This window comes from Nyctibius grandis, chromosome 10 (assembly GCF_013368605.1).
Source record: "Nyctibius grandis isolate bNycGra1 chromosome 10, bNycGra1.pri, whole genome shotgun sequence".
Lineage (NCBI taxonomy): Eukaryota > Metazoa > Chordata > Aves > Nyctibiiformes > Nyctibiidae > Nyctibius > Nyctibius grandis.
This window is the reverse complement of record NC_090667.1, coordinates 22,905,098-22,930,871: the sequence shown is the minus strand read 5'-3', so window position 1 is coordinate 22,930,871 and position 25,774 is coordinate 22,905,098. Positions and strand designations below refer to the sequence as shown.

The 25,774-nt window shown below is 45.0% G+C and overlaps 1 protein-coding gene across 3 annotated transcripts in view; it reads left to right on the top strand.

The window, feature by feature from the left end:
• Positions 1 to 24,317, top strand: part of ABTB1 (ankyrin repeat and BTB domain containing 1) — a 28,023-nt gene extending 3,706 nt beyond the window's left edge. Inside the window, exons 4-13 of one of the 3 annotated variants that reach the window (XR_011048857.1) lie at positions 544 to 688; positions 2,696 to 2,855; positions 3,784 to 3,829; positions 4,839 to 4,955; positions 9,405 to 9,520; positions 15,004 to 15,102; positions 15,704 to 15,871; positions 18,895 to 19,095; positions 20,918 to 21,574; positions 23,834 to 24,317. Coding sequence is in view for 1 of the 3 variants with exons in the window: in XM_068409060.1 (XP_068265161.1) it covers positions 544 to 688; positions 2,696 to 2,855; positions 3,784 to 3,829; positions 4,839 to 4,955; positions 9,405 to 9,520; positions 15,004 to 15,102; positions 15,704 to 15,871; positions 18,895 to 19,095; positions 20,918 to 21,124 (1,259 nt within the window). In the remaining 2 variants the exon portion in view is untranslated. Of the gene's footprint in view, positions 1 to 543; positions 689 to 2,695; positions 2,856 to 3,783; positions 3,830 to 4,838; positions 4,956 to 9,404; positions 9,521 to 15,003; positions 15,103 to 15,703; positions 15,872 to 18,894; positions 19,096 to 20,917 lie in introns of all 3 variants that reach the window. The other 2 variants (XR_011048856.1, XM_068409060.1) reach the window with 2 other exon arrangements.
• Positions 24,318 to 25,774: the final 1,457 nt, after the last annotated feature.

The window sequence follows — 25,774 nt, the reverse complement described above, 5'->3', positions numbered from 1 at the left end:
ATTCCCTTAAGTAGTGATGATCTGTGTTCTGGCAGAGGAATCGGAGTGCAGAGTCAGATCCCAAAAGGTTTGTCTCTTCCACTGCATTCAGAGCATCTTAATCAACCACTTGTGTAATTCTAAAATAGCAAAATGCAAGTGCCCTCCAAATTTCTAGCAGAGTCTAACCTAAAGAGGCATCTCTTGCCTTGTGCAAGGCAGAAACGCCTTTTAGGAGGAGCTGTTAAAAGTCCAATAAGTGATGATACTCTTTGTACAGCGAGATTCTTCTTCCCAGAACACTGCTGGAACCATACTGAGAGGCTCATTACCGGGGTCAGTTTAAATGAGTCGTGACTTCTTCAGAAAGGGATTTTGTTGTGGAAAAACAGCTGTAGGTTATGCGCATGTAAGGGGAGCTTAGTTTTTGTAAATATGCTTGTTAGCATAGGGGATCACAGTGAAACATGTCGTCTGCCAAGTCATACTTATTTAGCGCCGTTCGCAGACACTTGAGAAGGATGTAACCCTGCCTGCTGGCACGTACCTGTGATCGTTTTGCAGGAGCGAAATGTGAGGCAAACACTTTTGACGGGGAACGTTGTTTGTATGGAGCTTTGAGCGATGCCATCCGACGTCTGCTGAAGGAGTACAAGCAGATCACGGCGAAGTGCATGAAGAGAGACTACTATGATGTCTTCCTACAGCGGTAAGCAGATGAGCAGCTCCATGTTGGACTCCATTGTTTCAGTGGTTGGACTCAATGATCCCAGAGGTCTCTTCCAACCTGATTGATTGATTCTATGTGCAATGCATTCTGTCGTCCTTCCTTAGCTGTTTAACTGGATATTCAAGCTCTCTGTTAAGGGCAGTTTTGAAAGGCAGCTGGTCAGTACCCTATCTCATTCCTCACATGTAGAGCTTCCTAGTGGATGTTCCTTTGTGCCCCAAGGGATGCCTTCCAGGTATGTGTGCGTTTAAAATATAGCCTCCAGTGACTTAGGTGCAGACTCCAGAGCCAACAGAAAGCTGGTCTTTCTAATGCAGAAGCATTAGGCTGTCATCCTTGACTGTCAAACCAAAATCATATCACTAAAACCACATCAGCGATTTAGGATGTCAACTGAAATTAAGTTTTGGGCCTGAAGTGCTATAGCCTGTGAGCCGAGCTTTGCAGCAGTGATAATAGGTGTCTCATTTCTGAGATAGAGTACCTTAAGAAGCCTCAAACTGACTTACAGGGACAGTGCTCAGTTCTTTCTTTTTGTTCATTAAAACATGTTAATTTTAAGACGTTTCTCAAAGTTGCCTGTCACACCTTGTAGTCTTAGCCTAGAGCTCGAGAAGAAGGCTGACTTGCTTGCGGGGTAGAGGAATAGTGTCAATCTTTTATTCTTGCTAGTTTTCTACCATGGTAGTTTTGATGTTATTACACAGACTTGGGTTGGGTTTTTTTTTTCCTTCCCATTGGACTGACTTAAAAAAACCCAACAAACAACAAGGTTTCAGCATCTGTATCTTCAAAATGGGAGAGCAAATAAGTCCTAGAAAGATCTGACAGTCTTCCCATTGCTACAGGGTCCTAATTTCTGAAGCTGTGGGGAGAGAGGGGAGGAGGGAAACTCATTTATCTGAGTAAAATCAGATTCTGCCTTTTAGGGAAGTAGAATTTTGCAGGGTGATTTATCACTCCCCTGGTGAGTTTGTGGCTCAGATGATGCAGGGTTGAGCGCACATGAGAACTAAAATGTGCTGGTTTGCGCTTCTCATTCCAAATAACCTTGTGTTAAAATTGAAACAAAGGGCAACAGCAGTGGGCAAAAACCAAACACCTAACTGCTGCTATGTTGTTTTGGGGAAGACACTAGTAGGAAGGATGTTCTAGTGGTAGGAGATTGAGATCGAACATTCAAGACCCTGCTCTGACATCATCTCCTTGTGTGACCCCACACCTTTCTGTGCACCAGTCCTGCTCTCTAGGAGGAGTATGATGCCTGATGTCTGCCTGATTTGACCTCTTGGGGATGTTTGTGAGGATATATATATGCAAGGGGTGATGGGCATTGGGAAACACTGTGATGGTTGCTGTAAACTCTAGAAGTAGCAATCTTGTTTTTTTCACTTTTAAAAAATGAGGGTATGGGCATGCAGTCATAAAGAAGGCTTCATCTCTGATGTGGTAATTGCCTGCATTTCATGCCTGTAACATCCTTCCTTCTTCTGAGGGTGGGTGACATCAAGTCCTCTCCTATTTGCTGCATGGTTAAAGTGTGCACAGTGCCCAGAGAGCAGGAAAGCTGCACCTTGCTTTCTAGTGGGGTAATTCTTTTTGAAAGTGTGTGCTTCTGTAGGGCTTTTTGTCACCTGACAATTTAAAAGCAGGATTAACTTTTAGAGATATGTTTGGGGGCAAATAGTTCCTCTTTAAAATCTGTTCCCTGTGTTCAGGGGTTCACCTGAGGCAGGAGGGTTTCATTCTCCAGCCTATGTCTTGCACTAACAAAACTTCGTGGAGTCACTGGAGGGAGTGAGAGATCCAAGTCTAGTATGTGAAGTACCAGCCACCGTGCTGGCCTTGTAACTGGGCAGGGAGAGACTGCAATGTCCAGAGGTATTTGTTCATTTAGACCTAATTGTACCACGTCCCCCACTAGCTTTACTCCATTCTTTTCTTTCTCATTCTGCAATAAATTTCCTCTCTCTTTGTTCCTTACAGATTGCTGGAGCAGGGTTACCAAAGTGACATCGTTTTCATTGTTCATGGCAAATCCTTCTGTGCCCACCGCTGCATTCTCAGCGCTCGCAGCGCCTACTTTGCGGAAATGTTTGAGACCAAATGGAAGGGGAAGAACATGATAGTGTTGAAGCATCCACTGGTGAGCAAGGCTGTGCTTCCAGCTCTTTCCTTTCTTTTCCTGTTTCAACTGGGTGAGAAAAGTGAGTAGGAGGGACAGTTTGAGGGTTAACTTCCACAGTGAATAGCTCCTGGAGCTCAGAATGACCCTAGTCAAGGAGAAGGTCTTGTGCAGGCACTTTATGCAGTAAAATAGCATCTTGTTCTGATAACAAAAGGCTGTAGACTGCGTACTTGCTGTTTGTTCCCTCTGTCATGGGCTCAAACGTAACTTAATTAATTGCAGTAGCAGGTAGCTGTTACCATCTGCCAGCTGCGTCACGGCTTCTCTGTGGGATGAGTTGAGTCTGTCTAATTCCTGGTGGACAGGTGGTCTGTAGTGAAGACATCGCCTCCATAATTGGCACTAATTGAGTCCCTTTTGTTGCTTTTGCAGCAAGAATTAAATAGGCCATAAGTGCATTTCATCCATTAATCACCAATACTCTGGCATATGTTTCTGTAGCTTGATTGTGGCTGTGCAAAACCTCTTATGACAAACATACTTCCAGTTTCTCAGGACATTACTTAATGTCTTTCCGTTCTCTTCGTACAAGAATACATCTTTCCTCTCAAATTATGAAGAGTTGGAAATGTTTGCGACCAGTGAAAGGCTGGATTTTACAGAGCCTGTATTATAACTGTGTCTTTGGAGCACCTCCATTAGTCAGGTCCTGTCCCCGTAGGCACAGGGATTAGTAGCAGTTGATACATTTAAACAGCTGTGTAAGCCAGGGGCAGTGGCAGCATGAGTTACGCAAGGAGGGAGGAAATTGGGTGCAGTGTCTGAGTTCCTATTTAAGTGGGGTTTTTTTGACTTGTTCAGGATCATGTTTGTATCCAGGCAAATTTCAAGCTTGTTATTAAGTTCTTGGGAATTCTAAATGTAGCTTTCTCATGTTTTATTTTAGATTAATCCAGCAGCCTTTGGTGCTCTTCTGCAGTATCTATACACAGGTAAATGACTTACTGTCTAGTGTGTGTGTTCGTGGCTGGTGGGCAGCTGTCTGTGCTTCTGCCGTCGCACTGTTTGGGTGCCACAGGCGTGCAGGCAGCCGTGTTTGAGTGCGTGAGTCACCAACACGTCCTCTCTACTGGCAGAAGGGGAGAATGTGAGTGATCCCAAGCTCTTCCAAGTTGTTTGTACCTTTTGCTAGTTGTTGTCCTGCCAATAACTGTACAGTCAATTAAAAAAGAAAATCAGCTTAGGTTGATTGGTTGGATGGATGGGGAGAATGTATCTTTAACTTCAGGAAGGTAAATCTGTTGTCTGGGATAACAATCCCCTAAGCTGGTGAAAAGCCAGGTTCCCACGCAGGGCATTTTCAGCCTGGCAAACCTGAGCAGTGTGTGCTGAATGATTTGACTACTTTCTAATATTTTTTCTGAACAGAAGTTGATCCTAAACCTATGAAAATGCCAAATGTTGTATTGTAGGCATACTAAGTGCTGAACTATTTCAGGCCAGGAGGTGGTGCCAGAAAATAACTTTTATCTTCAGAGCTCTCCTTCCACAGTTCATTGTGTTCCTTGCCACGTTTTCAGTGATGGTAAAAGATTCTGGGATGACAGCTCATGAGCCTAAAGTCTTTTCTTACCCAAAGCCAGGTAGCCAATGGTGACAATCATGCATGCTGCTGTTGTGCTGCTATTTTTTATTCTCTGAGGGAACTGGACATGTTTTGTAAAAGCCTGTTTGGTCTTTGGCCTCTTGAACAGAGCTGTTAGGGTAGACACTGGAAACTGGGAATGTGAATTAGATGCAAAACTGAGATTCATTGAAGGGGTGTGTGGTGGGGTACCAAGCCTTAGTTTCTTGGACTGAGTTGTAACTGGATGCTGAAAAGTGAGGCAGTGTGTCTAATTATTGAATTTCTATGCCATCAAGTCTTCAGTCCTTAATTTTTGCCATTTTTACACCTAAGTGGTATGGGTTAAAAGAGCTGGCTGCATTTCTTCTTGGCAGGTCGTCTTGATATCGACGTAGAATATGTGAGTGATTGCAAGAGGTTAGCCAAGCAGTGTCGGCTGCAGGACCTCATAGACGATTTGGAGACCAAATGTAAAAAAGTCTATGAATTTGGTAAGCATTTTACTTGCTGTTGTCTCTGCTGTGCCTCTATGTCCTTTCAGGGAGAAAGAGGAAAGTGTGATGGGGGATGTTTTGTGATGCTCTTCGGGCTTCCAGAAAATGATTCTGTTGTGGAATTCCCATGTTTGCATGATAGTTTTCAGTTGTGGGCTTTCTGTAGGGCAGCTGTAGTGGTTTCTGACATATGCGTGTTTATCGTTTATATTGAATGTTTTCATTATAATAGAGCAGCCATGGCAGCAGGACTTTGCTGTGGTTGCCAGACATTCAGTGGAGTGCTGTGGTGTATATTGGGAAGTGCTTTTCAGCAGAGAGCTTGTTTAAATCCCTGGGGAGATATAATATGTGCAATTAAAAGTCCTTTTCTGCATTTATCTGACCCCTGACCAAAGGAAAACGTTTGATAATTGGCTCAAAATGGATGCAGGGAGGGATATAATACTTCTAAGAGCAGAGGAGTATTTCTGAAAGCATTTATGTATTTATAACACACGTATGTGCTGAACCTTAAATGATGCAGTCTCTATTTAAGGGCTTTTTGTTATCCAAAGAGCATGTGATCTAATCATGACATCAACTTATTGCATGAAAACCAGCAGTTGGCGTTTATCATTCATCTCCTTAGTGCAAGCTAAAGGACACGTGAAAAAGAATCAAAACAACACAAGTAGATCAAGGCAGTATTAGTCATTAAGTAAAAAACAATATTCTGGTAACAAAACCTTCAGGCTGAAAACATCTGATTCTCATTTCATGCTCTGAGTTAACTCCTTTCCTTCAGTCAAGTTAATTTTGGTTTGAGAAAAGGACCTAGTCTGTAGCTTTTAAGTCAATAGCATCTTCTTCCCTGATCTGAGAGGTAAGGCTGTAGCTATTCTGCCTTTCCCTTTCGAATTATGAGTTCTGATTATTCAACCTCCTGAAGTTGCAGGGCTTAACAGGTAGAGGCAATACTTCTGGCTCAAGAAATTCCTCATCTGCAAATCACATAGAAGATATTACCATATGTATGTCTTCCCTTCAGCATGTGCAATTGTTTGATGGTGGTGGGGTAGAAGGTTACCACAGTACAGCTGTTCCCATGTAGACCAGGGTGGAAGTCCTTATATCATGAAAGCTGTATAAGTCTTACCTCAGCTGTGTAAGCACAAATGTAAGCATGCATCTGAAGACATAAGAAAAGTATTTCTTGGTTTCTTGCTGCAAGTGGTGGAGGATATCAGTTTGTGTATTTAATAAGTGGTGGAAAAGGGGAGTGGTGATGAATACCATGACTAGAAAATAAGAACTACTCAGACAATTGGGTAACAGAATTATCCTGTGGCATCTTTTGATATCAGAGTAATCAAGTGAGATACTGCAGGAAGTTTTTTTTTCCCCTCCTTTTTTCCCCTGTTTTTTCCTTTTTTCTTTTTCATTTTTTTTTTTCTCCCAGAGTCTAGCTGAGACCCTGGAGATGACCGTTCCACCTTAATACATCAAGTTAAAATCTCATATTAGATGGTGGGACGAAGATAAGGTGGAGAGTTTGCTAGCTGTCTGAAGCCATTGCATAATATGTAATTGGCAACCTCAGGATCGTGAAGTCCAGTGGTTAAATTCGTGAACCACAAAAATTCTGACTTCTTGGTGGGGTTCAAAAATGGAAAATTGTGAAGCAGCATTTCAGGTTGGTTGGGAGTTTCGGATACAAGGTCCACTTGCAAACATGATGATACGAACTTCCTGGATGGCACCAGACAAATCATTTAATTTCTGTGTTCTTTGGGAGGGAACAGTTGTTCATCATTTCTAAGGCCTGACAGAAGACATAATCAATGGGTGGTATAAAGCACTGATGGAAATACTAGGCTTGGTTTTATTTATGACAGGTTGGATTCAAGTGAATAGACAGAACTGCTGATAGAGCTGTTAAATGTTTGTTTCTCATATCAGATCTCATGTGGAAGCCAGGAAAACTTGATTCTCCAGAAAGTAATACATATAAGAATTATAAAAGTTAAAAATTTGGTAAGATCTTAGATCACATCATGTCTGGCACATGACAAAGCATTGCTGTTCCTTCTAGTGCATTAGGTATCTCTGCTTGTTCAAATCTCTGCTTTCTGTGGAATAGACAGCTGATTCAGGTCTGCAGAGCAAGGTCATGTCTTGCATCTGTATTATGAAGTTGAAACGTGCCTAATAAAACACATGAACTCAAGCCTGTGCAGCTCCGGTGGATAATTGCAGTCTCTGCAATCTCATTATCTAGAGTTAAGCAGCATTTCAAAAGCACTTAGTGTCTTGACATGCACAGACTGTAGTTTAGGAAAACCCTGAAGAGGCTGACCCAGTGCCTTCTGTTGCACCTCAGACAGACTTCAGTGTGAATGCTTATTCCTGTTGATTTTCCTGTTCACTTTGATTTTTATTGTTTCTATTAGGAGAGAGTTGCTTGTGATACCAAATGCTGTGCTCTTGGATTTGAGAGGTGCAGTGTCTGAAATGTCTCATGATAGATGTGCTTCTCGGGCAAATCACTGTTCTTTCATGTCGCTATGAAAGTGCACAGATGCTTTGTAGATCCCAAGAGAAGAACTCTTTCCCTTGACTGCTGCTTAAAACTTGCTGGGTCCATTAGCGCTTACAGAGCCTGATTGATTTGGCGACTGTTATAATAGGCACTACACGAAAAGAAATGATTCTCTGTGCCGTAAAGAATTTCTAATTGCACAGTGAGAAATTTCCTTCTCTCACGCTGGTCTGTAAGTGGACGGGGCTCTTCGAGAAAATGTGCTCAGTCTTGTTTGTGTTGGTGCCAGGTCTCCTCTTGGCTTATTTACCCTGGAAGTCATCTATCTGAAGGCAGCGTTTAGTGCTAGTAGAGCAGCCTGTCTCCTTGGTGGCGTAGCTCCATGTGTAGCAATGATGGTACCTGTCTGTCTTGTATTGGTAGATTATCCTTCCCTTTCCAGTAGCTTTATGGGATATTCAGCATATTTGAGGTATAGCAGTGGCATATCTGAAGGGTGGGTGCAGCAGTAACGTGGAGGAAGGGCTGGAGAACTTGTTTTGTGGCACATCGTGGTCTTGTTTCGCCCACAACCCAATGGAGTCATCTGATGGAGTTCATGTAATGATGTGCAAAATGTCAGAAAAAATGAAGTCTCAAGGTGGCGTGATTCACCTGTGAGGGGTTTTAATGTGGTGAATCACGCCTGTCAGAAATTCTTCTGAATGCTTCAGTGTGGAGCCGCTTAACTCTTCTGTCCTTCAGAGTTAACTCTGCATATCTTTGGCTCCCAACAGCATCTCAAATCTTCCTCACCACAACTTTGCATTTTCCTGTGATGCTCCATGTTTTTTCACATGCTTCCCTATATGCCAGGGACTCTTGAATGTCTCACATGCTCCAGTCCTCACCCCAAAGCATGCTGAGCTGAAAACAAACCTAGGGTAGTGAACCACGGGAGGGAGGTGGCCAGAAAGAGGAAAGGCTGTGATGGCAGTAGACAACAGCTGGGCATACTTGGGGCTGCCACTGGTTTGAAGTTAGGGGAGTTGGCTTCAATGAGCTCCACAGCAACTTTGGTCATAGCAAGACCACAAAAATATGATCGTGTATTTTGCTTCCCCTTTATGAGGCTGTTTAATTGTGTAGGCTGGTAAGGCAAGACAGGAAGAGACACTAGGTCTGAAAAAGGCAAATGAAGTTGCCGTCTCTGTATGGTTTATTTGATCTCTTTGGTGGTAGTGATGCTCATTTAACGTTTGCAGAGAACACAGGCACACTCAGGAGTCCAAGTTGTTTTGGGGGTCTTTGTGCTTTAGGGATCTACAAGTAGAGAGTAGAGGATAGACTCAGGTGCACAGAACTTATTACCTAAACAAGAATAAATCCCCTTGTTCCCTGGAGCGAAGTTAGGATGGCACAGCTGAAACGGGACTCATGAGAGCACGTGGCTGAGCAGAGAGGCATGGAAGCAGCTTTATTTAAACTAAATACTGCCTGGCATGGGCTTCCCCTTAGGTGACACCGTCAGTGGTAGGGGTGGTCAGCTGGGGAAGGCATTGTATGAGTGGCTCCTACAGGGATCAGGGGCAGCCTGGTCAACAGTCCTCAGCTATAATTGGTGACAAGGATTGCAGAGGGCAAGTTGAGCTTGAAGTATGCCTGCGGCAACCTTGTGTTTGCCACGGCTGATATTCCAGCACAAGGAATTAAGTGGAGGTTTGAGGAGAGACAACAATACATGCATCCCCTTCCAGCCTGCTCACCAGCTGTACTGAGGGGTGCTGATGCATGTTTACATAGAGGAATCATGGATTTTGCAGTAAAAGCTAAACAGCAATAATACTGATTTTTTTCCTGGAGTGTCTTTTCTTTTCTCTAAATGGGAGAGAATGTTTATAGAGGAATTTAGGCATCTCTGCTCTTTTGTTTTTTGCCTCTTCTAGTCTCTTCCAAGCCAGGGACCTGTGTGAAAGTGCTGACGATTGAGCCCACAGGTAACTGCCAGCTGCAGGAAGATCTGGCTCTTCTAGCAGACTGCGCCCTGCCAGCTGAACTGCGGGTACGGAGCATTTATGCTACTTCTGGGCTCTGTGGGGCTGTGATATGTGCTCACGTGTTCAGTTGCACTCTCTCCATTTGCATTTAGTGCTTGCTTGTTTGCTGGTGCTCCAGATGCTGGAGGCCTTTTATTGCTTGGAAATGCTTTAAAATTGTTTAATGAGGCTGTCCGTGCTGGTCCTTTCCTGTGGACTTTTCCCCCAGCAGAGATGTCAGTAAACAAAACACTTACCATGTGGTTGGTGGGGGTTTCTCCATTGACTACAGTGGGACGAGAGTTGGCCCCCAGCTCTTTTTCCTTCTCTCTGCCATCCTTCTTGAGTATCAGAAGTGTTTCATCAGTGGACATTGGTACCCAAAGGGACATATAGATGGAAGATGGCTTGCTGGGCTTGCTTGCTGACGTTCTGCAGTGAAGTGGTGCTTTCAAACCCTGAAAATATTACCAGTAGAAATGTGAGTCCCTCTGAAGCAAATTTAAGTTGACTGGTAATAGATTTGCTTTTTATAACTACGTCTTGTTGACCCTTAGAAATAGCCCACAGACCACAGGTGGATGATCACCGTGTTAAAATACCGTCAGTATTATTAGTTAGGCTGATGTGTGGATCTTTGCTCCCAATTGCAGGAGAACAGGATAAATATTAGTGGTCTTCATTCTCCCTGCATCTGTTGTTTTCTGTAATATCAGCAGATTCACTTTGCTCTTATGATTGTCCTTTTTTAACTCTATGTCATATCAAGCACTGAATTTAATAACATGAACTCATTTAGGTGGCTGCTGTGCCCAGAGGTTGTGTGACTGAGTGATGTAGCAAAGTATATTGCCTTTTTTTCTTTTTGTCCACTGCCAGATAGACCTGCCTGGTGCAGAGAGAGAGAGAGTGTGTGTGTCTGTGTGTCTGACCTGCTGGATAAGGTTTCTCCCCAGTAATAAGCCAGTGTGTTTTGTGCTGGCTTTAGGCAGACATATTTTTCTAAGTACTGAGCACTTTACAGAGGGAGTTTTTCTCCCAGTTTCCACCTACCAACACAGAAATCTTTCCTCTGTAACCTGCCTCCCCCAAATAACTGTGTATTTATTTGTGGCTTTCAATATGCTTTTCTGTATGTTTGCAGGCTTTAAAGGGAGGTAGTACTATAAGTAAGCCTCAGATTTACCTCCCCAAGAATTAAAAAACCCAGTGAGATTTATTATATAAGTTTTAAGTCGCTTTACAAATAAAAAGAATGAAGAGAATGCTTTCTGTTTGATTGCTTCTTCCCAGACCTTGATGGCATGCTCCTGGTGGGTTAAGCTTTTCTTCTCAAGGGTTAGAAACACTTCCCTCTTAATGCTTTCATTCAGAATAGGAGCTGGAAGGAAAATATGAAACTTAGAATAATATAATAATCTGACAGCACTGTAAATGCCTCCCAGCTGTGGTTTTCTTGCCATGTTTGTAGACCAGAAGGAAGGCAGTTACAGCAGCATTAGACTTGTTATGTCTGTAAAAGTGAAGGCATGGGCACACACCTGTTTGCTAGAGGGTTTGTATGCCGTGCTTTGTTTAAGCCTGATAAATTCTAAGATTCCCATTTTTCTCTCTCTAGGTCGTCTTTTTTTGCTAACTTACAAAGAATATATGAACAGAGCTCTTCGTCCTATTGCCATATATATCTCATCCTAATGATTGCAAATTGTTAAATTCTGTGAATTAGGCACCTTTGTTCTGGGCCAGAGGAATCACACATCCTCATTCTTACAGGGTTTGATGCCATACGAGGAATGGTATGCAAACTATGTAACCTAAAAAGTCAGGGACAACTGAATAGTCACGTGCAAACATTTGTGTTCTTCAGAGAAACGTGCATTTTTTCCAGCCTATGCAGAACAAAATAGGTATTTGGCTTCTGGATAAAAGCCAGCATTTCTTGATGGCATTTCAGGTAATGATTAGAATTTGGCAAGAGACATTCTGAGCTGCTGCATGTCCTGTAATGCCATTTTACATGACATTGGGCTGTATACAACTTTCTGTTTCACTATAAACAAATAATTGGCATGTAATGTCTTTGATACTTGAATGATGCAGAAAACTATGCATCCCAATTTCATAGCTCAGTAATACACTATATGACTAAAACAATAATTAACATTTGATATCCAATCACAGTTCATGATTAGTTTTTAGAGTGAAAACTATCTGTTCTTTGAACATGTTTATAATCTTGCTATCTTGTTTCTCATACCTGTTTATACTTGAAAGCCTTTTCTCTTTCAGTGTTTGTTTTTAAAAGTGTGATTGTTGTCTATATTTTGTTTTAAACTAGTAATGGACAGAATTTTTCTGACCACAAGAGCTGCTTCTTTGGTTTGTTGCAATAAAATCTAGCAGTGACAGATTTAAGTAAAATAACCATCAAAAGCCAGGCAACTGTCAGAAACCATGTGGCTTTCCACTGTTTGTCTGCCTAGCTCTTCATCTCATGTCTGCCAGGTAACCTCTGAGTTAAAGGCTCCAGGGCTGCCAGTATATGAGACTGTAGGCACATCATTTCCTTGTAGCTGGCTTTTCATTACCTTTTAACTGAAATCTTATTTTCTAAACCAAGACGAAACCAGACTTAAAAGGATCAGAGTTTGCCATGAAATAAATACTGTTCTGTCCATCTGTATTGAGATTTGGTGTGGCTGCAAAAAAAAGGTGACCATTTGTCACTTTTGGGGTAAAGTTGAAGTCTTGTAATGCATAGAACGAACAGTTGGAAACAAGTAGATGGGTTCCATCTTGTCTGTCTCTGCACCTCTGTAGTGTGGTTGTCCATCGCAGTTATTCCTGTGCTTTGCTTTGCCCGTTTGGCAGAGGCATATTAACTGAACTATTTACAACATGCTTCCAATTTTTTTTTTTAATCCAATCCACTTGCATCTGGTTACGGGCTGGTAATCTTCTCTTGGATCACTAACCCCTGTATTTTGTGTTGTAATTTATTTACAATTTTCTTGATGGGATAATCTGGCCAAGGTACAAATTGCTGCCACTGATTTGTTTTGTATGTTTTTGCCTCCAACAACATTTCTATTTAAGTGCTAAGAGCAGATTCATAGCAGCAAAGACTTGGTCTTCCACATGTGATGGCTGGAAGATCCTGTGAATGTTCAAGCAGTCTTGTGCTACAGAGGTGTTGAGAATATTCCCATATGGTGAATGAGTTACTGTGAATGTGTTTGCACCTCATAGGCTAGACTGGTTGGTGCTTCCTGGGCAACACTCTTAACTTTGGCAGCTGTGCTTTGCCCGGACAGAGGCATGCTAAGGAGGTTGCATAAATGGGGAGGTGGGAGGAATAAGCCAGTTTTCTGCAGGGAGACCCTGAAAGGGAGTTTAAATTCCTCAAGCATGACAAGGGAGGAGAGTAGAAGTAGTAGAGACTTAAAAGGGGAGTAAAAGGGAAAATTCTGTAAAGCCACTTCATGTTGAATAGGAGAGACAAAGACACAAAACTGCTTTTGTAGTAGGAATTGGAAATGACCTTGTAAACCTGAACATCAGAGCGGGGACCAGGCAAGGCTAGAAGCAGGAAAGTGAGCGTGGAGGAGTTTGTAATTCAGGAGACAAATTCTGAGACAAATAAAACTCCCATGTCCATTCCAGAGGGATGGATTCCTTTTAAAGACTTACCTTTGGACAATGAAAGGGGAGCAAAGAAGGGATGCACATAGGAGATGTGGAGTTTATGTTTCAATTAAAATTCTTGTGCTACAAAAAGTGGCATCTTGTCAAATTCTAGGTTTATTTTACCTGTAACGTGCCTGCAAAGTTGTAGCCTTGAAAGTCGTGTCGGAATTTCTAGGAGAAGACACAGAAGCTGTGGGCACAGGGTGGGGATAGCAGCAAGGCAAACAGAGGGGACAGGTGGATCATGACTACTAGCACTTGTAATGGGATGCCACAGAGAGCGTGGCTGCAGAGCCCAGACCGCGGTTTGTTCGTTGCTTTGAAACATGAGGGACAGATAACGGCAAAATAGCAGCCTGAGGAATCTACAAATGGGACACTCTGATCTCATCTCCAGTGCTGGAGGTGCCCTTTGTGTTACAGCTGTATGAAAAGCAGGTAATAGATCAGGTGGGGGAGTGTTCCTTGAACGGCTGCACCTCGTCTGGGACAGGAGTTCTCGCATGGGGAAGGACTCACAGGGGAGAGGTGCTATGGAGAGGCAGCACTACAGTGACAGCCATGTGCACAATTTGAATGTCACTGGGCTTACCCTCCTCTGATTAGGAACCAGGAGCTGCCAAATGTTGCAGTGGACAGACAAAGAGTCTGGCAAATGGGGCCAGATCGCCATGTTCAGTGGTGGGGTGAGCTTTTGCTAGCTTGGTGCCTTGCCACATCCTAGAACCTGTTTTGTGAGAGAAACCTTGCTGCACACACACTGAGCTTGGCTGAGCACCCGCCCAGTGTATTGCAGGCTGTGTCTTTGTTTAGTTCGGGAGGTGGAGTCATCTGGCTCCTTAGTAAAGCTGAAAGTCCGTTGCTTTCAGTTAGGATGGAGGCAGGCGTGTTGGAAATGGTGCTTAGGTAGTCCGCAACTGGGAGACTGATCTTCATGGTCAGCCCAGGGTTTTCCCAGGTGCAAACTTGGATGTAACTTTCCTGGATGAGAGACAACGGTAATACACTCCTTGGCCCAGGCAGCTCAGGGGCATGTGTGTGGAAAGCAAGAACCAGGGGAAACTTTTGTTTCCAGAGATTAACTGTCTTGGTTGCATGACTGTGAATATAAACTTTTTTTTACAATTGAATTGCACTGTATATAGGAATAGGTAAAGGTGGAAAATATTTGGAAGTATCACTTTAAAATAACATAAAGCCAACAGAATTTTTTTGTGTGTGTGTGCTGTCTTTGGCATGTGGGACTGGGAAGAGGTGTGTTGGTGTTAAAGTAATTCACTAGAGTATTAATACTGCACCAACACTATATTTGGCTGCAAATCAAATGAGAATTTAAAATGTGCTTTAGAAATGTTGGATTATTCAAGTGAGGCAGTTATTGTAGCCAAACCATTTCAAACTGGTGTGTACATCTGTGTAATCTATACGTTACTACATCTACCTGTACATCTACACAGTAAAGGGCTAGTCCTAAGCTCTGGTATGCTTCTGATACCCACTATGTGAAGTAAACTTCACCTCCACTTGGTTTTCTGCCTTGTTAGGTGGCACAGAAATGTTTTCCAGAGGTGTATGGAGGGTCAGGGAGTTTCTGTGGATAAGGGAGGCAGCTGTAACTTGTACCAGGAATCTCTCTATCAGGAGTGCAAGGACTTCAGTTCCTCACATGGAAATCTGTTCAGAGCATCTCTGGTGCTCTGCACTGTGCTGAGGGAACGGATGGATGGCTGCTTCTGGGAAGACCAAGAAGTCCAAACTTGGGACCCTGAGCATGTTTAAAGCACAGATGTTACAGGTAGGATTTTCTCATTTCTCTTCCTAGGTTGGTTTTGGGGAGTTGCCGTTTGACAGCACCGACAACTTTAACAGTTGTCCCGATGTGTGTTTCCGGGTGGCAGAGTACAACTTTTTGTGCCATAAGGTATGTGCTTGTGCTGTGCTTCATTCTCCTCCCTTTTTGCCATGAGTCTAGTCCACCTGTCTTCCCCCACTCATCCAGTGCTGGACACACTCTGCAGAATCAGCATTGCCTCATCAGCTAGAAAACCAAAAGTCTTATTGCAGCTGGAAACTATATTTAAAGCATTTAACAAAACAACAAATCCTCCCTTTTTTGTGGAGGTGAGGAGGTAAATTTATGGATTCAGCTACAGCTTTCACAGCTGCAAAATCTCCTACTGCTGGCTTGTGAGTTCAGTGTCTGGAGAGGGGAATGTAACAAGTAAACAGCAGTAAGAACGGATTTTGAGATCCAACCTCAACTCAAACTCCTGCCCTAATGCCATGCTACTTTCAAATCTCTTAAGTTTACAAACTGTTTTTCTGGTTCTGAGTGTAGGCATGGATAGAAATAAGGTATGGAAAAATGTTGGAGATGCAGCTTCAAAACGTAGGGAGAATCATAGTTACAGAGTCTGAACTTCTGAAATATCTTTGATCTGCTCTGACAGCTGATTGGTAGTGCTGTTTGGTTTGTTGCAGTGAGAAAGATGCTAGTGTTTTGGCCTTTCTTCCCTCTCCAGGCATTTTTCTGTGGTCGCAGTGATTATTTCAAAGCCCTTCTTGAAGACCATTTCAGTGAGAGTGAGGAGCTGCAGACACAGCCCAGCATCCCTGTGGTGACTCTCCACAACATCTCAGAAGACATCTTCATCCGGGTCCTCTACTACATCTACAGTGATGACACAGAGGTGAGGCCAGCTATGGAGCCTTTCCTCTTGTGCTGGTTAATTCTGGAGGTGTTCACGCAGTGTTTTCCTACAGCACTGGAAGGGGGAGTGTGTGTGGTTTCTCAAACCCCACTGCCCTACTCTACCACCTCACTTCTGTCTCAGGAACCCATGTACTGGGACTTGCTGTTAGCCAGGCAGAGATCTAGTTTATGTGCACAACATTCAGGAAGCAAATCCCTAGTCTTTCATTCCATTACAAAAATTTGGAAATTAGGTTGCACGTTGTATGTTGGTGTGATAAATGCAGGGCTTTGCAGATTTCCCTCTTGGGCTCTGTGGAACAATACCATGAGCAGGTACCAGTAGATGGCAGATTGAACCCATTTGGAGATGTGGAAAGGTTGAGAGATTCTGCTTATTTACTCTTGGCATCATAGCCCACTTTTCCATTTGTAGCAAGTCATTATTTCCACTGTTATTTATTGCTGGGGTGGGCAAAGGTTCCACTGGGAGACCAACGCCTTGCTGTGCTCAGTATTGCAAGCAGTAACAAAATGGCCCAAACCCACTTAGTTTTTCAGTAATGGAAGGTGCAGCAAATCTCAGCGTCGAAGCAGCTTCCTGCTTTGGTTTTGTGGCAAATGCTTTCAGCAGGTCTAGCTACAAGATGCCAGAACACATTCTGGCATTAGGGCAGTGATCAGAGACGCTGCTGCACCTGCCAGTGTCACTTCCCCCAAGCAGTATTCGTGCTCTGGGTTAGGTGCCACATACAGAGAGCGCACGCAGCTGTGACCTTGTTTCTGCTGATCTGTTCACCTCCGGGTAGCAGCAGGGAATGTGCGGTAGGGGAGAGATGTATTTTGCAGGCAGCGAGGGCAGGATTGCCATTGGTATGCCAGAGAGCAGGTGCTTCATTTGTCTGCACTCTTCGCTCAGCCACGTGCTGAAAGGGCAGGCAGAGAGGGAAAGATGGATGCTGGGGTTGTGAAAACCCTCCTGACCTTGTGACCGCACTGCAGCATGACCCTGTTCTCTTGCACCGCTCCAGTCTGCCTGCTCTCCTCATGATGGCTCACAGGAAGGATGTTTCCCAAGCAGCCATCCCTTTCCAAGGGGTGCCTCAGCTGCCTGGTCTGGACTTGGAGCAGGAGGACAGACCAACAACATGTAGGAGTTGAAAGGATCTTGCTTGTATATTTTCTATGCAGAATGGTGCCATCACAGAAACTAGCCTGAATTTCAAACTGAGCAGCCAAGATACGAGCTTCTGCAGAGAGTTCATCTATTGTGAAAAACTACCAGGAAAAATGGTCAGGAAAACAGGAATATAGCTCAAGTTCCACACTTATATGTGGAGTGTTCTCCCTGCCCTGAGTTTCTCCAGCAAAGTTTCAGCACTCCCAATTCCATGTTTATTTTTCCAAAGGATTTATATGTCTCTCTACCATGTAGTAGTGACAATGTTTGCAGTTGGAGGGGAGAGTGTGTGCAGAGGACAGAAAGGGTTCCAGGCAGAAAGAGAAGTTGCTGATCAGAATAAGTGTGTGGGCTCAAGGGGAGCTTTTGGAGGAACGTTTGCCAGGTTTGTCCTTGATCGAGCAGTTGGGAGCTGCTGCCATCAATACTACTGACTCAAATGCATCCAACTCGTGAGGTTCCTGGAGCCTATGAGAGGACAAAGCAGCACTTGATTAATAACCCCAAGAGCTTTGTTAAACCCCTGTGGCACTATAGCATTCATGGCATGCCTCTAATAGATCTTGCATCCTTCTGCACAGCTGTTGCAGGGTGTTATACAGCTGAGACATTTGCTGTAAGTAGTCTCTCCGAACACCGGTGTGGACAGCTGTAGGGGAAGAAATAATCAGCCTTTCACAGTTGTCAGAGTGAGAAACCACATGTGTAGATGTGGACAGCAGTGGTTTTGCTGCTGGGCAGTCATCAGGGCAGTGGACCACGCTGCACCAGAGTTACCATTCCTCAATCTACACCAGCGTGGCTTGGTCTTTAGATACAAATGATCTTGCCTCCTTCGCAGCCAGGGCATGCTTCATCCTGCAGATTTGCTGTTAAAATGGATGTGGGTAACTGCACTCTTTGCACTTCACATTAGCAGGAACAGAGAGAGGCTCTAGTTCCAGGTTAGTGACGCAGATGGCTGACTAAAATAGGATTTGCCCAGCTGGGGGAAGAGACTGAGTGAAGCTGGAGGTGGTGTCTCCAACATTATCTACAGCATTTTTATCCTCAAATAACTTGCAAGGAACAAAAGTACCCAAGAGGGAAATAGGGTGGTTCTCTAGCTCAAGAGCCTGAAAATGTTAAAGGCCATTCACAACAGTGTAAGCTTGAGCATCTGATGCATGAATTTAACTCAGTTTGAATGCCTGTTAAAGCTCCAATAGTGTTTGATGTGCAGAGTCTGTTCCTTACCTAATTGGGCCTCACCTACAGTTTATTTAGGGTGCAGATTTCTGTCCTTGGAAACGGAGGGAGGTTGTGCTGGCTGGGTTAGCAGAGCCAGGTTGAAGAAGGAACTTAAGAGAATTTTGCACGTTTTTCACAAAATGCAAGTCCTGTACAAAACGGGAAGAAGAGTGCTAGTGGGGACAAGGTGCACTCTTCTGCCAGCCTGTTCCGTTTGTCTCTTTGAAGGGTTTTCAGTAGTTCTAGTAAAACCTACCTCCTTCCACTGCCACATTGGACATTTCTTAGCAGCCGGCCTTCAGCTGCACTTCAGTGTTCCAGCATTGCTTTGTGCTTAGCTAGAGGGGTTAGCTGCAGCATGCCAAATTTCTTGCTTTGTGCTGAGCAAGCTGCCTCTGCAGCATTTTGAACTCCTCGGTGGTAACTGAGTGGAAGACCTAGCCCTGAAAGATTGAGCTCCTGTCTCTCCATAGTACTGTTAACTCTCGTCTGGTAATGGACCAAACAACACTTTAGGGAATCTCTGCTAAGACACAAGAGAAGAAGGCAGTTTGCCAGAGATGAGTGAAGTGAGTAGGACTGGACAGTAATTCCCCTCTTTCCATTGCCAGCTGTCCCCGGAAAACGCCTACGACGTGCTGTGTGTGGCAGACATGTACCTGCTGCCTGGGCTGAAGCGCCTTTGTGGCAGGACCTTGGCTCAGATCCTCGATGAGGACAACATTGTCAGCATCTGGAGGATTGCAAAGCTGTTCCAACTGACCCGGCTGGAGGACCAGTGCACGGAGTACATGGCAAAGATCATCGAGAAGGTAGCAGAAACACTCCCCACTACACTTACCACATGTGCCTGTAAATCTAACTGCACAGTGAGCCATAGATACAACAGATTTAATGGTTGTACTTTGATCTGTAATAAATTGGTTGCCCTCTCTGGTTTAATGTGCTTCCTGAAAATGAGCAACGGTTAAGTAGCAAAGCACATGGTGAGTTAGGACAGAGGGTGAGGAGTGTAGCAGTACCTGATTTCGCTGCAGTAAGCCAGATGCTGGTGGCTGTCTAACACATCCCTGTGGACTGTGGGGTGAAAAACCTGCCCAAAAAGTTCTGCAAGTGCCATGAGCAGGTGACTTTCGCTGAGCTTTCAGCCACTGTGCCCAGAGCAACAACGGTGTTGCCTGAATACACCAGCTGCAGCCTGGAGAGCCCAATGGGGTGTGCAGAAAATGTTTTTCAGTGTTCACTGGAGGGAGTTCTTCCTGGCATCATGTTATAGAAATGAGTAATCGATGTGATCTCTGCTCCTCTCCAGGATGACAAATATAACAGTAGGGGTTTCCCCAGGGGAAATTTGGCTGTTGAACAGCCAGAAGTAATGAACCTAACACTGAAGTTTTCTTTATGGGGCTCCATTTAAGTGTAATCCTGAGTGATTATAGCTTGAAATTTCAAGACTCATGGAGAAAGTTGCCATATGGAAGGATAAGCTAGAATCTATGGGGTGTTCTTACCCTGAGACAGATCTTTATAAATGGCTTGTATAGTTCATGTGGGAAGGTAACGTTTTCACCTGCAGCTTGAAAGGTGTGAAATTCTTCTTGGCATGTGAAAACAGCAAAGGAAATTATTCTGGGGTTGTTACTTTGTTCAGTGTATAGCTTGGGGATGATAAACACATCAGCAGGCACCCAGATTCTGGCTTAGGAAAAAAGGGATTTGGTTTGAAAGCTGAATGAATATCCCAGGTAGTAATTGGGCAAGATGGGCTTTGCTTGTGTGTTCCCCTTGTGTTCCCCTTCTCTAGCCTGCGTGGGAGCCCTCGGACCCAGCCTTGGCAATGTGCCTTCCTAAGGGTGTTCACACAAATGGAACCACTCCAGCTGTTCAAACATCAGCAGCTGCCAGCATCTCATGGAGGTGCACTGATGATGGCAGCAGGGAGAGATTTTGGCAGTGTGTGTAGCATAGAGCAGGGCTCAGCAACCTGCCATGCCCAGGCACAGTTTGGTAGCGTAGACAGACGGAAGCTGCCTCTCACCCTTCAGCACACCACATGTTCCTGCGGAACTTGATGGAAAATCATTCATGGATGACCTGGTTCTGTCAGGTTGGGCGCAGAACAGAGCAGCTGCCTTGCTGTGATCTGCTGGTCAGCTCTTGGTGGTGGGGCTGAGAGCCATGGTGGGAATAGAGTCATCTGTGACTTCTCGTTCTGAACTGGGCCACAAGCACCTGCTGTCTAGGCTGTTGCAAGACATTTCCCAAAAGTGTCTGGCAACATCTCCTCATTCCTGCTGAGGAGCCTTTCTGGAGGGAATATTGTGTATATTCATGTGCCCCAATACCAGAACTATGGATGCCTAGTTAGTGGGTGTGCAGTGAGCTGTTTGAGGCGCAGATTGCTAACAGTTGTGACCATTTACTGTTGGGGTATTACTGCCTCCTTAGGATGAATGGCGGGATCTCCAAATGGTATCTGTAGGAGACGTAGTAAGATCTGTGTCTCTGTGTACCCTTAGCATTCCCTCTTTCTTCTGTGGGATCCCTCAACAGTAGCTGAGCCCATTATCCCAACCCTTTACATCCCTTTACCTGTCTTGTCTTCCTAATGGTTCTCTTGTCCACCCCATCCAGCTGGTGGAGTTGGAGGAGTTTGTGGCTGCTGTGAAGGAGAATGCAGAGGCTGTGGAGGAACGGCAGGAGACTGACTCCATTCCTCTGGTCGATGACATCCGCTTCCACATCACCAGCAACGTGCAGACTTACAGTGCCATTGAGGAAGCCAACCAGAAACTTGAAGCTCTGGAAAACCTCCTGGCCAGTATAGGGCTTGAGTGCTGATGTGTGCAAACCCTGCCTGTCATGCAGCCTGCGTAGCCCCCACTGAGTTGGCTCAGAGTGCAAGAACATCCAAGTCCCTGAATGTTTCTCTTCCCCTGCTTTGTCCTTTTTCCCATCCACTTTCAGGCATGGTTTCTTTTTAATTTATTTGTGTCTGGACACTTGCGTGTCTGGTTTGTGTTTGGTTTTATTTTCGTTTTTGTTTCTACTTTCAGAAGTAGCTTCCAAAGCTCAGCCCAAATCAGTAGCTGCTCCTTTGTACAATACAATGTGCATAGGAGACTGCAAGCTGTTGGGGTGGGTAAGGGAGCTGCTCTGGGGGACTTGCTACTGCCTGCTGTTAGGACCCATCCTGTTCTGTTGCCCAACAACAGTTCTGAAACTGGTTCATGCCAGGTTATTTGTTGAATTGCCATCAGCAGAGGAAGAAAACTGAATTAAACTCTCCAAGTAAGTATATTGGAAGGGAGGTGTCTGTTCTTCACTGTCAGCATTGTAAGATTGGCAAACGTAGGCAGCGCTTCCCTAACAGGGACACGAGAGTACTTGGCTCTGCGGAAGGCACTGTCTTCACCTGCTGTTCTAGTTCTCAGATGGAAAAAACAAAGTGATTTCAGGTCTTCCCTAGCTTTTCATTGCTTTGAAGTGCTCAGAATTTAAAAGCTTTGCTTTCTGAACAAACATCTTTGGGAATACAGTAAAGACCAGAGTCCTTCCATTCTTACAAAGCAGTAGCTTTCAGTGCATAAAAAAGGGAGAGCACCCCTTTTCTTCCTGACAGGGGAAGGAAACACCTTCTTCTTGGAAACAGCACTTTTCCCTTTCTGTCAGTTGTGGTAGAGCAAAATTGACTTGCTGGTGGGTCAGGGAAGAGGAGTCATGGGAAATCTTTTTTAAAAGGAAAAAGGGCCTTTTGGGTCTCTCACAGGGCAGCTGTCCCACTCGTCGACCCTCTGGCTTTGCTCAGCCTTGAGCCTTGTAGCTTCGTTGTTCTCCAGGAAATTCACTGTTTGTACTAATGAATGTTTTTGAATCTGTGTTCTGCAGTAGGTCATTGTTGTCTCGTGTTGTCTCGCTAGACTCCTAATGAGGGTAATGATGTTCTTTCTCCTTGGCACCAGTCAGCAGGCGATACCCCTGCATAAAGCTTGCCTTGCCAAATAGGCTGCCCTCAGAGCTGTTCATCTCCAGAATGGCATGTTATGAGAGTCTCAGGTCTCCAAGGCACAGGCCAGGCATACTTTGCTGTGCTGTGAGTTGGGAGGGAGAAAAGGCGTGTGAAGCACACAGAGAATCTTGCACGGGCAGTGGGCTGCCATTACTAATGCATGTTGTTGGTTTTGTCGCTTTGTGAGGCAAGAGCTTGAAATAATCCATGTCAGGTGTGCTTTTAGTGTTTGAGGTGGGAACTGGGCACGGGTCCCCCACAGCTTCAGGATGCTGTTTTCTGTAAGGGTAGTGGTGCTTCACATGGATAAGGAAAGGGTTTGGAGATCCAGCATTTAGCGGGGACTTGCTTCACGTGTGGATGTACTGGGAGGATGGTTTTCTCTTCTTTGCTAATCTCATCAGGTAAGAGACTGATGCTCCCACACCATGGGAGAACTGCAGCCTCACTGCTCCTGCTCAGAGCATCTGCCTGTATCTGGCATGCGTCGAAGCTGTTCGCATGTACGTGGGCAGGCTTTGGGCACCACTTGCTCTAGGCAGGCTGGGTTCGGTTGCCATGAGGAGGGGGCACTGGGGTTTGGCTGCTGTACTCGAGAGAAGCTGGACTTTGGCAAAATCGTGTGTCAGGATTGAGTTGCACTCAGCAGAAGCGGGGGACAGAGCTGGTGGGGCAGAAATGAGGTGCATTGACTTAACTGGACCCTGGATGCTTGTGCACTTGTCATCTGTGTTTAACTGGTTTCTCTTGCAGAACAAGTCTCTTTGGGGCAGGGGATGGTGGCTGCAGGGCTATTCAAGCAGGGTGTGCTTCAGTTCTTCTGTTTCAAAACTCTTGTAAGGAAGTGAAAGGAGTTCTTGTGGTTGTTTTTCTGCAGCCATATTAGGGTGAGGGGAGAGGATGTGTCCCTGCAGGGGTGTGTTGCTGTATGGAAGCAGGGAGCAGCAGGAGCATGCTTCTGTTTGGGGTGGTGACCTGGAGAGGAGCTGTGTGTTAGTTGTGTGATTTGTGGAATGTACCTCTGTGTCCATCTCTAAGCTTGGTGTGGCTTTGACAGGACCACCAAAGAGCCCAGCACAACTTGAACTGATAAAGGCATCTCAGTGGACTTGAGGAGGGGAAGAGCTATTGAGAAAGCTTTAATATGAAGTCCCATATATTTTGGAGAAAGAAAGGTGGAAACAGAACTGCATGTTTTCTTGCTTAGTGGAGCATCAGGCTCATGAAAGCCTGCTGCAGAAACAACTGACAGCTTAACCCAGCTGGTTCAGTTCCCCTGCGTTTCTCCTCCCTATGTGGCTGAAGATGACACTGAGCATATAAGCAGGATGTTTAGTTTATCACATCCCCTCTGCTCCTACTGCATAAATTCCGCATCTGACATCTTCGTAGTCAGATTTGCACTGCAGTGGTTGTGACAGCCCTGCACAAGGCTTGCACAGAGCCACCAGAGGACAGAACGTGGCCTTTGCCTTCTGCTTGTGCTGAATGAGATGCAGAAACAGGATTACTGAGGAATGTGCTAATGCTTTTCTCTGCAGATGCCTCAGCTGCTAAAGCAAAATGGACACTGGTAGTGCACAAAGCAGGAGGAAGGCAGAGGAGGGGCAGCGGTGCTCGGAAGCATTTTCCATATGGCTGCTCTGGAATAATTCCATTCCCGCGTCCTTAAGTGTGGAGCAAGTGAGCCTGCAGTCGTACACGTGGGAGGAAAGGTCAGTGTGGCCTTTTGATCTGCCTCCCCAGTGGCGCAGTTCCACGTGAGCTGCCAAGCAAATGCCTCACCTGTCTGCGTGCACTCTGTGGTCACATCTGTGAGGCCCTTCAGATTGTGCAATTGCTCGGGGTCCTTTAACTCCTCCCATCCCTTTTGGCAAAATAGGGCTATCAAAAAGCATGCATAAGCAGATGGCCATCATGCCACAAGCTCTCTAATTGAGATGAGTCAGGTCAAAACTTAGATTTGAATTCACTTTATTCTTGCTGCAAATAATTTTATCACAAAATAAAAACCTTTTGATTTTTCTTCTGTTGCCAGTGTCCTTTTTGTGTTCTGTTGCCTCTCCTTTTTATTTACTACTAGCCACTTGGTGACTTAAGATTGTAAAATTTATCAGAGCAACACAGTATATTTAAGAAGAAATGTGTAAGCATGTGTGCAGCAATAAAATAGCATATTTCACTATCTGTTCCTGCTGTGGCCTCTTTGTTACCAACTGACAACGTCAGCGTGGCTTTATTTCCGAAGGGACTCGGTGGGCTCCTTCAGCTTATTTTTCCAAGGGCTGGCTCTGCACCCTGGCTTCCAAGCAGTGAGGAAAGCATGACTCTGCTCTCCTCCCTTGGTGACCCGTTTGTACAGTCCTGCCAGAACATGGGTGTAAAGCACTGACTTGTTTTTACTGGCTCCTTTCTCCCAGGATTATTTTGTTTCATTAGCAGCACCATGGCACAGACTTGGTCAGCGTGGTGGTGATGTGTTCAGGCGGTGATGTTTATCTCAGAAAGTTGCTCTGGGCAGCCCCTGGCAGGTAAGTTGTCTCTCGCTCTCTTCTTGTCACCCTGTGTCTCTGTCATTGCTGACTGTCTGTTAAATTCAAGGATGGAGATTTCTCAGCCTCTGTGCTTAACTGCTTGTTCAGTGCACTCATGGAACTTCTGAAACGTGTTTTCTTCAAAACCTCAAGTCTGCTGAAGTGCCTGGGCAGTCCTTCCTCTCCTGAGGACACAGATGCTTATTTTCTATTTTGCCGCCTTGTGTGTCTGGGTGGCTGCAGTAGTTTTGGTGGCAATCACTGAGCTGCCTGTGTGCAGCCCCTGTTGACTTTGGAGTGTGACCAGCATTCAAGGAATGAGGATCCAAGCCTGTCCCCGTGGCTCCATTTAAGAATGTGCAATTTTTTGGGGGGTGATACTAATAGCATCTGAATGACTAACACTGTTGAAGGGAGGGACCCAGACTGGAAAAGCTCAAGCACTGATCAGGCTTTTGGGACTCAACCAACAATGCTTACAAGGGGTATCGTGCTGTGAGAGCCTGGAGTAAACAATGAGCTTCTTTTAAGAGGCTTGAGCTGTTCATGATGGTACAGTCAGGGTCAAGGTGTGGAGATGGCACCTTCCCACGTAACCGCTCGCAGTTGGTGTGCACTGACAGACTCGCCTGCTCAGGGTGACACTGGGGGTTTCTCTCTCTTGCTGTGGGCAGCCTGGCCAAGCCCGTCACAGCCTGGGGAGCTGGGTCACGTCTGTGCTCAGCTCCCAGGGATGAACGAACTTAGCTGGGGCTGGTGATGGGAAACAAAGGCTTGGCTTGGCGCTCTGCTCACAGCAGGTGGGTATGCTGGCAGAGCAGGTTTTTGTTTTACCTTCTAAGCTAAAACAGATTTGACATAACACATTTATTAAGATAAGAGAGGCCACACTGGCAAACCATTTGTCAGAGTCGGGGCCTGTTTTGAATAAAGGTGCTGACTCTGCCA